This window comes from Acomys minous (genome assembly GCF_964271855.1).
Source record: "Acomys minous genome assembly, chromosome: 2".
In the NCBI taxonomy this organism is placed as follows: domain Eukaryota; kingdom Metazoa; phylum Chordata; class Mammalia; order Rodentia; family Muridae; genus Acomys; species Acomys minous.
This window is the reverse complement of record NC_140484.1, coordinates 142,933,194-142,949,024: the sequence shown is the minus strand read 5'-3', so window position 1 is coordinate 142,949,024 and position 15,831 is coordinate 142,933,194. Positions and strand designations below refer to the sequence as shown.

General features: G+C 50.8%; 1 protein-coding gene across 4 annotated transcripts in view; it reads right to left on the bottom strand.

Moving 5' to 3' along the window:
* Positions 1–15,831, bottom strand: part of BMAL1 (basic helix-loop-helix ARNT like 1) — a 50,238-nt gene that overhangs the window by 10,640 nt on the left and 23,767 nt on the right. For 2 of the 4 annotated variants that reach the window (XM_084772988.1, XM_084772990.1), the window contains exons 9-16: positions 14,470–14,549; positions 10,418–10,510; positions 9,059–9,176; positions 8,048–8,197; positions 5,911–6,157; positions 4,138–4,244; positions 2,217–2,367; positions 1,183–1,271 (exon numbers count right to left, since the gene is read on the bottom strand). In XM_084772988.1, the coding sequence (XP_084629114.1) occupies positions 1,183–1,271; positions 2,217–2,367; positions 4,138–4,244; positions 5,911–6,157; positions 8,048–8,197; positions 9,059–9,176; positions 10,418–10,510; positions 14,470–14,549 (1,035 nt within the window). The remainder of the gene's footprint in view (positions 1–1,182; positions 1,272–2,216; positions 2,368–4,137; positions 4,245–5,910; positions 6,158–8,047; positions 8,198–9,058; positions 9,177–10,417; positions 10,511–14,469; positions 14,550–15,831) is intronic. The other 2 variants (XM_084772989.1, XM_084772991.1) reach the window with 1 other exon arrangement.

The following is a 15,831-nucleotide window of genomic DNA, read 5'->3' as shown; positions in this document are numbered from 1 at the left end:
GAGCCAGTGTGCAGGACAGAGGCTTGGAAGCCCACGGCACGGTGTTCATGGAGATGACTACAGGATGAGCCCGACACTGGCTTAGACATGGCCATCAGCTTGTGCTGTACTGCTGACACCAGACAGGGTTCACAAGGGGCCAAGGGCCAAGGGACTCAGCACAGAAAACCCACTGGGTGCGAGGTGAGTTACTAAAAGTCCTTCCCCCACCCCCACAGAGCACAAGATGGAGTTCTGTCACTTAAATGACAGGGATGCAGCCCGAGAAATGTGTCCTTAGCTGAGTTTGTCATGGCGATCAAACCTAGACATAATGACCTACAGGATATAAACTATAGGCTATCGGGTGTGGCCTGCTGCTCCTAGGCCACCAACCTATGTTACTGTGCTACAGGTGACCAGAGAGGTGGCATTTGTGGCTCTAACAAGTTGGAGGGCAATGTGCTACTCTAGACACCATAATCCTTATGGCATCAGCAGGTAAAATGGTATCTGTCACTTTCGTGGCCTGATGCTAACCAGAATGTTTGCTGTGGATTGGAGTGTGGGACTGAGAGAGTGAGATTAAAGTTAGGGAACAGTGCTGAGGCGATGGCTGAGTTTAAGGGACAAGGACAGAATGGTGTATCTAGACTGCAGAGAGTAATGGGAGGAGCCAGTGATTCCGGCTTCATCAGGATGAAGGAAGTGCAGAAGATGGGCTTCGGACATTACTTCAGTGACTCTGTGGTTCTGTCTGAGAGGGACGAGGGCTTGGGAGTCACGAGTAGAAGGGGCCGGCTGAAGCCACACAAGCGGAAGTGGCCCAGGAAGGACAAGTGTGGTACAACCAAATGCTGAGCCACTGGATACGCAGGTTCTCTGTGCCAACAGGCACTTCCTCCTAAACACAGGGGTCAGGGAGTCACCCATGATCAAACCACAGCCTGTGGGCAACAAGGAGACAAAGTGGAGAGCACAGAGAAGCACGGAAGGAGGCTGGGTGGCCCCAGGAAGAGCTGTGCACATTCACAATATCGCAGGGTGGCAGCAGCCTCTCTCCCCCCTGGGACTCAGCACATCATGTCAAGGCCTGTTCCACAGAACATGACAACAGGACACCCTGAACACCTGATGGGAGAATGTCTGGTCATGTGCAGCCCCTCATCAGCAAGCCCCAGTGCCCACGCAGGACATAGTTACCTTCTCCAGAGGGCAGCATGCTGTCCATGCTGTGGGGGGATGCTGTTAGCTGCGGGAAGCTTGGGTCCCCGCCTTCCAGGACATTGGCTCTGTGAACATCCCAGCAATAAGGAAACATGAGTCAGGCTCGCTCAGAACCGTGCACCTTTCACCTTGGCCAAGGAGTCCGGTGTCCACTCGGGACCTGGACAGGCCAGAAAATGAAGTGTCTGTCTGAGTGTCTGAACAGGTCTCCTCGCTGCTCTACAGCACAACTGACAACATCCTGGCCTTTGGCCTCCCTGCCTGCCTGTGCCGCCCTAATTCCTTTTTCTTTTCTTTCTTTTTGGTTTTTCAAGCCAGGGTTTCTGTGTAGCTAGAGACCTGCCTGCTTCTGCCTCCCAAGCGCTGGGATTGATGGTGGGCACCACCACTGCCCGGCTGCCCCCTAACTTCTGTGAACACCGCTTAGTAGACGTGGCCACGCTAACCCCTCTCCCCACCACAACACTTTCTCTCCTACCTGCCAACAGCACACCCGGCTTCAGGCCCTGCCTGCCTCTAACTACAGCTGCACAGGTGAGTGGAGGAGGCACAGAAAAAAATCTTGCAAAAGAAGGCTCTTCCTTCTCCATGCTCCCTTAGTGGGTGGCAGAAGCCTTAGACAGAGTATCTACCTGTCAAGACTTAGGCTACTAGTCTGCTAACCACAGAGACCCACCCATCCTCAACCAAGGCCAGAGAGAGCTAGCACCTATGTAAGTAAGTCCTTCCCTCATAGTTGATACCCGCCTCCACCAGTATAAGCGGACGCCCATGTGTGGGGCTGGGGTTAGTGTTTCCAAGGTTGGCTTTTTCCTGGAGCAAGTCTTGCCTGTGGGGCTGGCGTGGGAGGAAGGCCAATGCCTGTTCTTAGTTAACAACCCTTCCTGGCTTCCTCCCATCATGTGACACTAGTCAAGTGATGCTGTCTATTGCCTGAACCCTTCGTCCCAGGTAAAGACCTCAAGGCCCCTACCTTTGAAGCAAGGGCGCATGGCACAGGAGATACTCACAAAACAACGGTGTTGGTGGAGACTATGTACTCTACTTCCTTGGTCCACGGGTTCATGAAACTGAACCATCGGCTTCGCAGTGTGATGAAGGAACCATCTTTGATCTTAAACTTATAGCAATTAGTCGTGATCTTTTCTCTTGTCTGTAAAACTGGAAGTGCAGAGAAGGCATGCTCACACTAGTCACCAGGTCCCATGCCGGCAGCCCCCCAGGGGCTATGAGTTAGGACTCATAGCCTTCCAGTATATTTCTCAACCTGCCACTCCCCTTCCAGAATCTATGAAAATAAAGGCTTTCAGGAACGCAGCAGTCAACTCTGACATTATACCAGCCTCACTCCTTCCTTATGACAACCTAAGTGCAGAACAGTCCTTGGCCAGGTTAGGAGATCTGAGTCAACAGAGGCCACTGACCTGCTCAAATCTTAGCCTTTGAGAAGTGAACATCATGAGGACTTTGCACGTCCCAAGCATTAGAGACAAAAAGAAGTGGTATACGACTCCCGCCCTCGGGAGGGGAATGACCTTGCTACTTGATCACACTAGCCAAGAGCAGGAAGGAACCACGCCAAGGCCAAGGGCCTAGCAGGCAGGTGAGAGGGTCACAGATGGAACTAACCTGGGAAGTGAAACTAAGGCACTGGGTGAGGGCCAGGAGGCAGGAGGTGGGAAGTTTGGGACCAGGTACATGTTAAAAAGTGGCTGGATTTGAGTCTAAATATTGGGATTTTTTTTTAAATGAGAATTTCCCATTAAGCAGGGATGTGATATTATCAGGCTTGATCTACTTAATAATAAATGAGATAGCTACAGATGATGAACCAGGGTGGGAGGAGGCAGGAGACTCACAAGCGCAAGTGCTTGAGCAACAGTCAAGGTCGTGAGGGTGGTGAATATGGACAGTCTTCATAAACGAGAGTCTGAGGCAACTGAGTAAGCCCAGGGAAGGGAGCCGCTGCGGATGTGGTCATGCTAGCTGTGGGGGTCAACTCTGTCACCCTGATACAACCTGGAATCACTTGGGGAGAGAGTCTCAGTTGGGCTGGCTTTTGGGCAACGTCTGTAAAGAGAGTGTCTTACTAAAGTTAGCTTACATGGACGCAGCCCACTGTGAGCAGCACCATTCCCTAGGTGTGGCCCTGCGCTGTGTGAGACAGCAAGCAAGCGGCCAGCACCACACACTCTTCTCTGCTCTAGACTGTGCGTATGATATATGATGCGAGCAGCTTCCTTAAGCTCCTGCCACTGTGACTTCCCTGGAGCAACGGCGTGTAACCTGGAACTGTGAGGGGACATAAACTCTCTCCCCTAAGTTGCTTTTTTTGTCAGGGTGTTTTTTGTTTTGTTTTGTTTTGTTTTTTAAAGATTTATTTATTTATTATGTATACAGTGTTCTGTCCGCATACCAGAAGAGGGCCCCAGATCTCATTATAGATGGCTGTGAGCCACCATGTGGTTGCTGGGAATTGAACTCAGGACCTTTGGAGGAACAGACAGTGCTCTTAACCTCTGAGCCATCTCCCCAGCCCCCTGTCAGGGTGTTTAGTTACAACAATAGAAATAAACCTGGGACACCATGAATCAAGGAAAATACAGGAGGCAGTGCAGCCTGGTATGGAAAGACAACCAGACCAGTCCAGGACATACTAAGTCTATAAAGGCTCGGAGTGAACCCTACTCAAGAGATGCCTCCACAGTCTATGGAGAAAAGCATGGTGCAGTGAGTAGGGGCTGAGCCTCTGCAGGCACAAATGCTTCCTGGAGCCAACAGCCCTTTCTTCTCTCACATGTTCTGGGCTGCAGAGTTCTGGCTGGCTGACTCCCACACAGTAGGGGCACTGTTCTCTGAGAGGGCAACTGAACCGGAGTAGAAAGCAGGGCACACTTTAGAACACCAGCCTCCTCCTGTGGCCCAGCTTACCTTGCCTGTGACATTCTGCAAGATGTCCTATGTCATCTTGATGAAAATACTCATAACATGATGTGCCTAGAAGCTCCTGTGGTAGATACGCCAAAATAGCCGTCGCCCTAAGAGAGAACGAGGCCTTTTTAAATAATGAAAGGCCATTCCTGGGGTGGACAATGACGCGACGCGAGGGTGAGCAGCCCACTTCTCCCCACCACAGCCTCCAGGAGAACAAGGTCAAAGAAGGCAAAACGAGCTAGGTGACTTCCAGAGGACTAACTATGCAGGTGCCCACCCCTCCCTGCCTTCCGATTTGAATCAGGGTTATTAAAAACAGAGCAAAACAAAGCAAAGACAACTTAAGGGGCTTTGGTCAGAAATCAAATTTCAGGAGGTTTGTAAATGACAACCCTATTATTCAGGTAAAAACAAGACAGAAATCTAAATTCCAGGGCAGGGCTCTTCTTTCTTGACTGCTTACTTATATTAGGATAGATAAAGCCTCGAGGCTCCTGCAGCTGGGACCACAGAAGCCCTAAAAAGTGGGTGCCCACTCTCCCGGTGTCTTGTGGCTGTCTCTAGTAGCTATTACTCTGTGACTATTCCTAGCAGAGGCAGCAGCAGCAGAGTGAATTTGGGACATTCAGGTCACAGCCTAGATCTAGCACCAATTAGCTCTGAGTCCCACAGGAGCTAATCGGCAGGCTAGACCTCATCTGTAAGACAGAAAGAGGTTGGACAAGGACAGCGCTGTTCCACAGAGCTTTCTAAAGCAGTGCAGTGTGTGTACTGCCAACCACACATAGTGATTAGTCTGTAGCAAGTGCTCTGAGAAACTCAAGGTTTGGTTTTAATTAATTACATCCAAATTTAAATACACAGACAAGTCCACCCTGACCAAATCTACTGAAAAGTTCGGGTCTAAATAACTGTTTCTAGGTCTTATATCCCACTCAATGTCATGACCCTGGAACAGTTCATAGCTGTAGGTCGTATTTCTGTTTCCTTTCAGAACTGGGTTTCAAAATCACCCACTTAACTGTCACTATGTATCAAAGAATACAGAGAAAAATCTGGGTCTTAGCAGAGACCATTCTCACTTCCCTTGCTCTAGGTAGAAATGTGCAGTCGGAGTCGAGGTATTGATAAGAAGGGTAGGTGAGGCCTAGAGTCATTCGCCTCAAGTGTTAGGAAAGGTTATTATTATTGATCTTATTACTTAAGACAAGGTCTTATGTAAGCCAAGGCTGTCCTAAGTTCACTGTACAGAGAAGGACCCTGGACTTCTGACCCTCCGCGTCTACCACCCAAGCACTGGGACTGAGGTGTAAACCACCACAGCAGCTGCATAAGGTGTTGGGAACGGAGACCAAGGCCTCGAGCGTGTGAGGCTGACGTTCCACCAGCTGAGCTACACGCCCATCAAGAATAGTGTTCGCTTAGAAAAGGCAGCTGAAGCTGATGACCCAGTCAGGCTTCTCAGCTTCTCAGCTTCAGGTTGAACGCCTCTGCTGCAGTGCTTCTCAGCCCTCCTGAAGCTGCAACCCTTTAATACAGTGATCCCCAACCATAACATTATTTTCTTGCTATTTTATAACTGTAATTTTGCTACTGTTATGAGCGTAATGTAAATACCAGCATATCTGAGATGCAGCCCCTGTGAAAGGGTCATTCAACACCCCCCAACCCCCACTCCCCTACCCAACCCACAACCCCCCACCCATCTCCCCCACCCCCACCCCGGCAAGGGATCGATGCTCTACTGCATTGCTGAAGGGTGAGCCTTACCTCTGATCTACAAAAACAAATTTCCCATCTATTGCGTGCCGAGAAACATACTCCATAGATTTCACCCTTATTTCCCCGTTCACTGGTTGTGGAACCACGTGCGAATGTAGTCGCCCGATTGCGACGAGGCAGCTGAGGTTACAACCCTCGTTGTCTGGCTCGTTGTCTTCGTCCAGCCCCATCTTTGTGGGTGGCCAGCTCTTCAGGTAGCCTGTGCTGTGGATTGTGCAGAAGCTTTTCCGATCTGCTGGAAAGCAAAAGGCCATGGTGAGTGTCAGGGCCACCTTGGCAGTGGGATGCACTCTCAAAAGGTGAACAAAATGAAAGAGGCCGCACTCCCCAGAAGGAGTCACAGACAGAGGTGGACCAGACAGAAGTGGTCCAGGGTCACGTTTGCTTAGCAGAGCCCATATACCTGGGGCGCCACATAAAGCATGGCCGAGAGGGACAGACAAGCCAGGGACCGGGCTCCCCATGACCAGTGCTGGAGGTTACAGTGTGAGTGCTGGCCAGGGGCTGGGGTGTGTCTTTAAAGTGTGCTGCGAACAAAGGCGCAGATGTGGAGACTGCAGACTGGGTGGGCGGCTCACTGGATAAGAACACCTGCCCTGGTCGGGTAATCCCTATCCTAGCACACCTACGTCAAGCTGGGCATGTCAGTAACAAGGCAGGGCGTCGGCCGGCATCTCCCTGCCTTCAGTTGTGTTGCCTCCTTTACTTTGGCTGAAGGCACAAAGGTAAACCACTGCCCTGAGCCTGCGTCACTGTGGGCATCAGGACAAACCCTCGGGAAACAGTCAACCCCAAATGAGGGACGCTCCCCATACGGGCAAGGCTGCACCCTGGAGCAGAAGGGACTGTCTCCCCAATCCTCCCTGCATCTTCACATCACAGTAAGCACAGACTTGGCCCACTGTGTAGGAGCTGAGACAGTGCTCGCCCAGACACGCCCAGAGCACAGCTGTAACGGGGTCTGCCCCTTGCTCCAATTCTTCCTCTATCTGATCCTACAGCACAAGTCAGTTCCCCGACACACAGACTCGGGGACACCGCACCCCTTTATTTGCTCCTCTTCCCAGTGTGGCCACACGGAAGACATCTCTCTCTGCTTGTCATCCTCACCTGTCTCCCTGACACGTGACCTAGCCTAGCTCGTTGTGGCTGCCGGGAACTCAGCTCTCCTAAAATCTCTGGTTCCATGACTGGGTTCTGGATAAACAACTTGGTGGTTAAGTCTCTCTCTGCACCTCCACCCCCGCTCACCTCACTGCTTGTCCCGTGCATGGTGGGCAAGAGCTGCTCCCAGTACACTTGTATTTATATATACAGAGAAAGAGAAGGGGGGTGTGGTGGGGGGAGAAATATAGAGAGAGAGCGTGCGCACTTGCTGGCCTTTCAGAAGACTGGGGTTTGGCTGTGAGGACCCATATGGTGGCTTCAAGTATCTGTAACTCTAGTTCTAGGGGGATCCAACGCCCTCTTCTGGCCTCTGTGGGTACCAGGCAGCACATGGTTCACTGACATTGCACACAAACAAAATACTCATATACATAAAATAAAAATAAACAAAATATTTTTTTTAAAAACCCTCTGGTTATATCTGGACATAACTAGATAGCCTTTAGTGATATTAACAGGTGGTACAAGTTGGGGCCCCAGTGGCTACTCTGGAGACGCCCCTGAAGCTTACTAGGAAGTACTTGGAATTCAAAATATAAGCTGAGCTAGAAGTGTAAACTCAGGAGTTTTTGACATGTCGGTGATGTTATCTATAAGTACATCAGTGTAGACAGAGGGGAGCCGCCCCAGGACAGAGAGGAGGGCCAGGAGAGAACTCTGCAAGAAGCAAGACCCATGAAGCGTGACGCGTTTAGCACATGAGGTCACTGGGGAAACTGGCCGGGAGGATTCTAGAAGGGCTGGTGCTCAGGAGACAGAACTGTGGCTCTGTGTGCTCTTTTCCAAGCCACATCAGGATAAATGGAAGTTAAGCACAGAAAGCCTATTCACAAACCTGTCCCCATGGCAACGCATCAGGCTCTGTGGCTCCCCACCCTCCATCCCAGGTGCCCAAGGCTATAGGCTGGGGAGCTGATGCTCCGGCGAGGCCAGGACGGGCAAGGGTTGCTAACTGTACCTTTCTTCTTTGAGCAGGTAGAGGCGAAGTCCTTGTCTTCCACCTTTACGGAAGGCCTGTTGCACTTCATCCTACAGAAGAAAGAGCGGCGAGCTCCAGAGCATAACCGGGAAGGCCCAGGGGTTATATCTGTTTTAACCGGAAGTCCAGCTGCAAACCAACACAAAATGTGGTGAAACGAGGGCAGAGCTGCCTGTCAGGAGGGGCAGCGTGACCTCAAGCACAGCCCTTACTGCCTCACTGTTCTCTCTGTGGGCCCGTTTACAGATGGCCAGCAAGTGCAATAGCACAGGTGGCATGGGCAGGCCAGGGGATGGAAAGAAACACAGCAAAGCGTTCCTGCCCAACAGGAGAGGGAGAAGAGAGGGAAACGGAGGTACACCAAGAGAGGGGGACAGCAGGGAGACGTAAGGATCCGCGCTAAGCAACTGGCTGACACCTGCTCCCAGCCAAAGGATTGCACAGAATTGCCTTAAAATTTCAGCCTGACTGGAGTCAGAATCCCTGGGGGCCTGCCAACTCATCAAGCCTGTTCTAGAAGTGTGCTCCCTGTGACGGCCACCAGCTCCATGCTGCCACCGAGCACGAAAAACAGCTCGTCTGAAAAGGGCTGTGTGTGAAGTACATGCAGAACTTCAGAGACAGCACCCTCCGCCCCCCCAAAAAGTTAAAAAATTTTGAAATCTTTTGTAATAATTACATTCAAGATAATCTTTTAGATCCATTGTTCTAGGTAAGACATTACAGTTAGCTTTGCATTTATTCTTACTTTTGAATCATGTGGCTAGCCTGATCCCAAAACTAGACCCTGTGGATGGAACCTTGGGGCTCAGGCACAATAGGAAAGCAGTATACCAAGCTACCATTTTGTTCTGCTGGGCTGGGCTGCAGGTAGAGCAAGGCTACCAGGAGATCCTGGGCAAGCAGCTCTCATGGAGAAACATGGCAGAGAGGCAGGGAGGCTGAGGGCAGGTAGTGTGGGGTAGCGTGGGCAGCCTCCCCTGCACTCACTCTTTGCGTCAATGAGTCGCTCCCGGGGCGCAGTGTCTGAGGAAGACAGCTGCTCTTTAACTTTGGCAATGTCTTTAGGATGCAGGTAGTCAAACAAGCTCTGGCCAATAAGGTCGTTCTGTGGGGATGAAATGTGAATGGACAAGTCAGCACCAATGGGGGAAGACCAGCTACACGCACAGTCTCATAGCCCAGGCTATATTCTGCGTTCTTAAGCCTGGGCATCACGCAGTTTGTGACCCTGCACACACATCTAGCCCTTTGCCTGGACAGACACCAGGAACAGACACAGGTCCAACACCCATGAATTCCCAGTAGACATTAAAAGAAAAACCTACAGAGAGTGATCTACCTCTTACTCTGACATTAAGCCCCTTTGTTCATTTTTGAGGGGCTATTGTTTGTTTCAACATAGCATGTCCCTGTGTAGCCCACTGTGCCTGGGACTCTATTCAAATTCATGACCTTCCTAAGTGAGCCGCCGAGGAGTACCAGGGCAAGTGCCCAACTAGCCAAGTCGTATCTTTGTGTGCCTTTGCTGCCTGCTTCTGCACACAGAGTAACAGGCTTCCCTTTTTATGAGTACCCGGAGAAGAAAAATAAAAAAGCAAAAACATCTTGGAAAAGCTGAATTTACATAAATTCTCATTTATAGAAATGCCATTTCGATTAAAATCTTCTGCCTACCGGGCTTCCGTGCAACTACCAAGATGTAAATGGGAAAATGAGTTAACACATATTCTGAGGACATAATAGGTGAGTGACTATTCTAGAAGCTCTCATATGTTCCTCTTATTTAATCCCACGAGCAATCCAAAAAATTGTGTGCGACAGTTAATGTTAACAGATCGTAGAATCCCCTGGGAGATGGGCGTCTGGGCGTGCTGGGGTGGGGCGGGGGTGTCATCTCAATTGCTATTTGATGTGGCCAGCCCCATCCATCCACTCTGCCAGGCATGGTTCCCTGACTGAGATCCTGGACTGCACAGGCAAAGGGAGGAAGGGTGTTGCGGGGTGGGTTTCTAAGATTCTTACTCTTGGGTGTTGAGTTACCTGTCTACCTCTCCTCCCCTTTCAGACAGCTTCGCCCCCACTCCTAGCCCACAGATGTGGGATCTTCACTTTGTAGCAAGAAGAAAACCTAAGCTGTCCGTTGGGCCAGAGTCAGACATTCCAGGTGGGGGAAATACAGGACACGTTAAGATTCTTCCTAAGTTTAAATGCATTTCTCTGTTAAGAAGTTAAGACTTTTTGGAAGAAGGATTTCGTATGTGACCCATAGACTTTAACCCATCTGAAACACTGGGTGCTGTTCCTAACTACCAGGGGCGCCCACCGCTCCCGGGAGCTCGCCGTTACCTGGCTATAGTTGAGGATCTTGAAGACAGACTCAGAGACAAAGAGAATCTTCCCTCGGTCACATCCTACGACAAACAAAAATCCGTCTGCTGCCTAATCAGGAGAAATGGATAATCAATTTATCACAGGTCAGGACACGGGATCTGAAAGTAAATCAGGGTCACACACTGACACCTTCACTGGTGGTGGCAGAGGAGGGTGCCCGGAGCCAGTACTACATGAGACCCGTGAGACTCCCTCCCACGTGGCTCTGCGTGCCGTGCCATCCAGCGCTCAGAGAGAAAAGGCATCAGAGAATCTGTTTCAGAACAAACTCAGCTTAATCTCCCGGTTGTATGACAGGCCAGAAAAATTACCCTCCACTGTTCGAATTATAGTCCCTCTGTGTGCCTAACTTCAGCTCGCCACTTGACACAGCCTAGCACCACCCAGGAAGAGCCTTAAGGAGGAATCATCTAGATCCAATCCGATTGGCCTGTGGGCATTTCTGTGGTGGACTGTCCTGACTCTTACTTGGTGCAGGAGGACTCAGGCCAGTGTGAGCAGCACTGCTCCCTCAACAGTGTAAGAGAGGAGCAAAGCTGAGAGGAAGCCGGCACACGAGGACGCATCTTGACGGCAGATGTCTGCTGGACTTCCCTGTCCTGATGGCCGTGTGAGCCATGCAAGCCCGTGCTCAGATATGTTGTTTCTTGCCAGGGTTTTTTTAACACGGAGACAGAAATGAAACCCGAGCAACCACTGTGGAGAACACAGAACCTGAGACTGCGAGGACCGGTTAGATCAGAATTCCGTCTTCGGTACCTCAGCCGCCATCGGTCCTGAATTTAAACACCCTCATTTATCGGACTGCTCCAGGCCTTCTGGCTTTATTGTCTAGAGTGGGGTCACGTTGGCTTTTTCACATTTGCTGATGGCCTGACAGGAAGGTGGGTCACTTGTGTTCCTTTAAACAGCTCCCGCGCCCAACACACAAGCTGCCAATGTCCTCAGGCTCAGGAAATGCTGCCCTCAACATTTACTTCTTCATGCAAGCTAAGCTTTGCCGTAAGAGAAACAAAGCAATAGTGATGATGAGACGCTCGCCTGGCAGGCTCCAGGCCCTGGGTTCAAGTAGCACTTCCTCAGGGGTCAGGGGTGGGAGTGGGGGGGTGGGGGGGAGGGACTGCCTCCACACACCTTTAATCCCAGCAGAGGCAGGAGGATCTCAGTGAGTTTGAGGCCAGCCTGGCCTACAGAACAAGTTTCAGGACAGCCAAGGCTACACAGAGAAACCCTGCCCCCCACCGCTCCCCCCGGAAAACAACAACAACAAAGCCTCATGAAATTCTTCATACCCTTTCTTCAGTTTAAGTACAGTGAACTCTAACGTGCCAACAGGGACTAGGTCGGGAACAAGACATCTGGTGGAGGTGACAGAGACGGTGGGGTTCGCTGGCTGTGGCTGCACACGTCGGAATCCTACCACTGACTTTTTCTGAATGATCAACCAGACTTGTTGGTGATGTGGTAGTGGTGCTCCCACATTTACTTGGTCTTAAGACTCTGCTCCCTGGGTCTGGAAAGAGTCTGAAAGCCAGGCATGGTGGCTCAGGTCTGGAATCCCCGTACCCAGGAGACTGAGGCCTAAGAGGACTGCGAGAATTTGAGGTCAGCCTGGGTTACACAGCCTGGGCTAGGATAAAACCCTTCTAAAAGCACATAGGAAAGACAGCTTGCACTGGTCACAAGAAGAGAACGGGGATCTACTGCTAATTACTGTACCATTTGTGAGTCTTTGACAAATTCTTTAAAAAAAAAAAGTCTGTCCTTTTTACAAAGAAGACCTTTTGGAATATAGTTTAATTCAAAGAACTGGGGCGTGAATTCAAGTCCCCGAATGTAAAAGGCCAACACAGGCAACCGGCCTAGGATGGAAAAGGTGAGCACAAGGCGGGCAGAATCATTCAGCATGAGAAGCTGTCAAGCCACCAGCCACGGACGGAAGCTCAGGTCCCTCAGCTGGCAGGGTGACGGATGGCAGTGTGGGGGAAGTAGCCTTCCTGGCACCATCTGCCGGGAGCCTCATTATGTCAAAAAATGGATATTAATAACTTCCTCATTTGCCTTGCAGACAGTCCTATCTCACAGGAGAAGTGCTTTCAGGGTTTTCACTAAGGTGGTAATGTGGTAAGAAAGGTGCCTGGGAAGAAAGGACTTGACAGCCTGCTGGGAATGCTGGGCAGAGTCAGGCTTGACCCTGTCTGTGGCTTGAGCAAAGTGTGGCAGAAGCAACATGGATGCGGTCAGCACTGCAGGCTCCAAACGGTGCTGCACTCTGTAAAGCAGACAGCCAAGCAAAGGAGCTGGGCCCGGGGGACAGCTGAGAGTACAGCTTTGTGAGAACACTGTCAGTATCAAAGGCCAGGTGGACAGCCAGACTGGCTCCTTTTCAGGGGACACGGTTGCTAGTGAGCAAGTGATGGGACAGAGTCAGTCTAGAGTTCAAACTGCAGGCAAGTATCTGAACCTCATACGCTGGTTGGGTCAACTGACTCTCACACTCTGTTGACGAGAGATTCTAAAAGGCAGGCATAGTAGCTCAGGTCTAGAATCCCAGCACCCAGGACACTGAGGCCTAAGAGGACTACAGGAATTTGAGGTCAGCCTGTGCTACATAGGGAGTTCCAGGCCAGAACTGGGCTAGAGTAAAGACCCTTAGTAAAGGCACGGGAAGGACAGATTGCACTGGTCACAAGAGGGTCGAAGACCTACTGTTAATTTACCTGCAGCATCGTCTCAATCAGCCCAGACATTCATTGAGAAATGCATAGAATGGATAAAGGGGGAAAGTGTGTGTGTGTGTGTGTGTGTGTGTGTGTGTGTGTGTGTGTGCGCGCGCGCGCATGTCTCATAATGGAATCTTTTATTCAGCTGTAAAGAGACTAAAATTAAGTCATTATTAGGACTAGACTCAAAAAGACAAATATGTTTTCTCTCCTACATGGAATACAGATTTAAAATACATAGACATGTATATGTATATAGATGGCATGAAAGTAAAAGATGGAGAAAGGATCTAGTGAGAAACGGGGGAGCCGACAGGCCAGTACAACGTGCCTGGCAGCAAGCTGGACAGAAAAGCAGTGCGAGCTGTCCTGAGCGCTGAGAACTTCGGCCGCAGCACTGCAGGCAGGCGAGGTCGGCCCTGGTTGTGTGGGGGTAAGGGTGGGTATTCTAACTCTTATTTCCAGTTTTCTATTTTCTCTGTTTATACTGTGCTTCTGGATGCAGTTCTTTCCTTTTCAGTTTTTTAGTTCATCTCACTCTGCCCAGTAGCATGGAAGCTACAAGTTCCTGTTGTGCCAGCCCAGCCTGGCTGGCTCTCTGCAGAGAGCTATGCAAGACAGAGAGCACAGGCCAAGCAGGTGGGAGCACACCCCTTCGTGCCTCCTCCTCGGCAGCTTTGGTGTCTGGATGGGCACTGGTGTGAGATGCAGCTGGAGCTTCTGTGCCAACAGAACTGCTGGAATCGACCCCCTCTGATTCTTAACTCATCACCCTTCTTTTTAATGTATTTATTTTATATGTATGAGGGTTTTGTCTCCGTGTGTGTGTGTGTGTGTGTGTGTGTGTTTTGTGTGTGTACCATGTGTGCCTGGTGTCTGGGGAGGCCAGAAGAGAGCATCAGATCCCTTGGGATGACAGATGGTAGTCGACCGCCATGTGAGTGCCAGGAATCAAACCTGGGTCTTCTACAAGAAACAAATGCTCTTGAACCACTGAGCCATCTCTCCAGCCCCTCAACCCCATCTTTAACAAAATCCTTTCCTGGCTTACACTCACACTACCACGGACATTCCCTTCTTTGCCTGAGTAAGGTGATATGACAGGTAGGTGGCTAGTTTCATGAAAGGAATGTGAAATATGTCTAAAAACAAGATAAAGTGGGGGGGGGGGCGGAGAGAGGAAGTGGGCCCAGGAAACATCAGTGTTGAGGTGGCAGGCTCCCTCAAGCTGTACTTTCTAAGAAGGCAATGTTGTGTAAAGGGATCCCCGTAACTGCCACATACCCTGAGAATGAGGTGTTTCAGTTCGTCATCGGATAGAAACGTTGGCTTGTAGTTTGCTTCTGTGTATGGGTTCGTGGCACCTTAGGAAGAAAAAGAAAGAGTTGGTAGATTCTTCTACTTGGACAATTCATGTGCTCCCCTGCCTGCAATCTGGGCTGAACCTACCCCTGGGAGCCAGCTCTCCCTACCCCCTCCCTACCCCTGGGAGCCAGCTCTCCCTACCCCCTCCCTACCCCTGGGAGCCAGCTCTCCCTACCCCCTCCCTACCCCTGGGAGCCAGCTCTCCTACCCCCTCCCTACCCCTGGGAGCCAGCTCTCCCTACCCCCTCCCTACCCCTGGGAGCCAGCTTTCCCTACCCCCCTCCCTACCCCTGGGAGCCAGCTCTCCCTACCCCCCTCCCTACCCCTGGGAGCCAGCTCTCCTACCCCCTCCCTACCCCTGGGAGCCAGCTCTCCCTACCCCCTCCCTACCCCTGGGAGCCAGCTCTCCCTACCCCCTCCCTACCCCTGGGAGCCAGCTCTCCTACCCCCTCCCTACCCCTGGGAGCCAGCTCTCCCTACCCCCTCCCTACCCCTGGGAGCCAGCTCTCCCTACCCCCTTCCCCCTCTTCCCCAAAACATGGTGGATTTGGCTTGAGACAGTATCCTATGGTGTCAAAGAAGACTCTCATTGAAAAGAGAACACTGCTGTGCACGAAAGACTCTCAGTTTCCGGAAAACAGCCATGATGGCTCACACCTTCAACCCCAGCATTCAGGAGACAGAGATAGGTAGATCTCTAAGATTGAGGTCAGCCTGGTCTACACAGTGAGTTTTCAGCTAGCCAGAGCTACACAGTGAGACTCTGTCTTAAAAACAAACAAATAAACAAACAAACAAACAAGAAACCTTACAAAAGAGCACAGCTCTAGAGCCTCCCAGGAAGGTTCAGAGGACCAGAGCGAACAGGCCATCCCCCATTTTGTCAAGTCACCACTTCACAGGTTCAGAGAAATCATTTAAGATGGCAGGTCCTGGGTCCACATCCCTGGGCAAGTTAATACGCTTGGCAACCAGGGGGACAGGTCACTCTCATTCACACAGCTCAACCCCAGGGCTGAGGGGACCAGACTTAAAAGGCTTTTGATCTGAAATTCTCCAAAGCAATAGCTCAGCAAAGCTAAGGGCCAGCTGCGAATGAGTGGAACACACAGCGTGGTCCAGAGAAGGGCTCTGATGCAGCCCACCTGGAATAAGCCAGGTACCATGGGGAAGGATGCCCTTAATGTCAACTAACAAGGCATGTGTCTTAATCCACATCCCTTGAAATTTCCATCCATTTTGTTAACCTTTTTTACTTCTTTTTTTTTATTTTTAATTTAT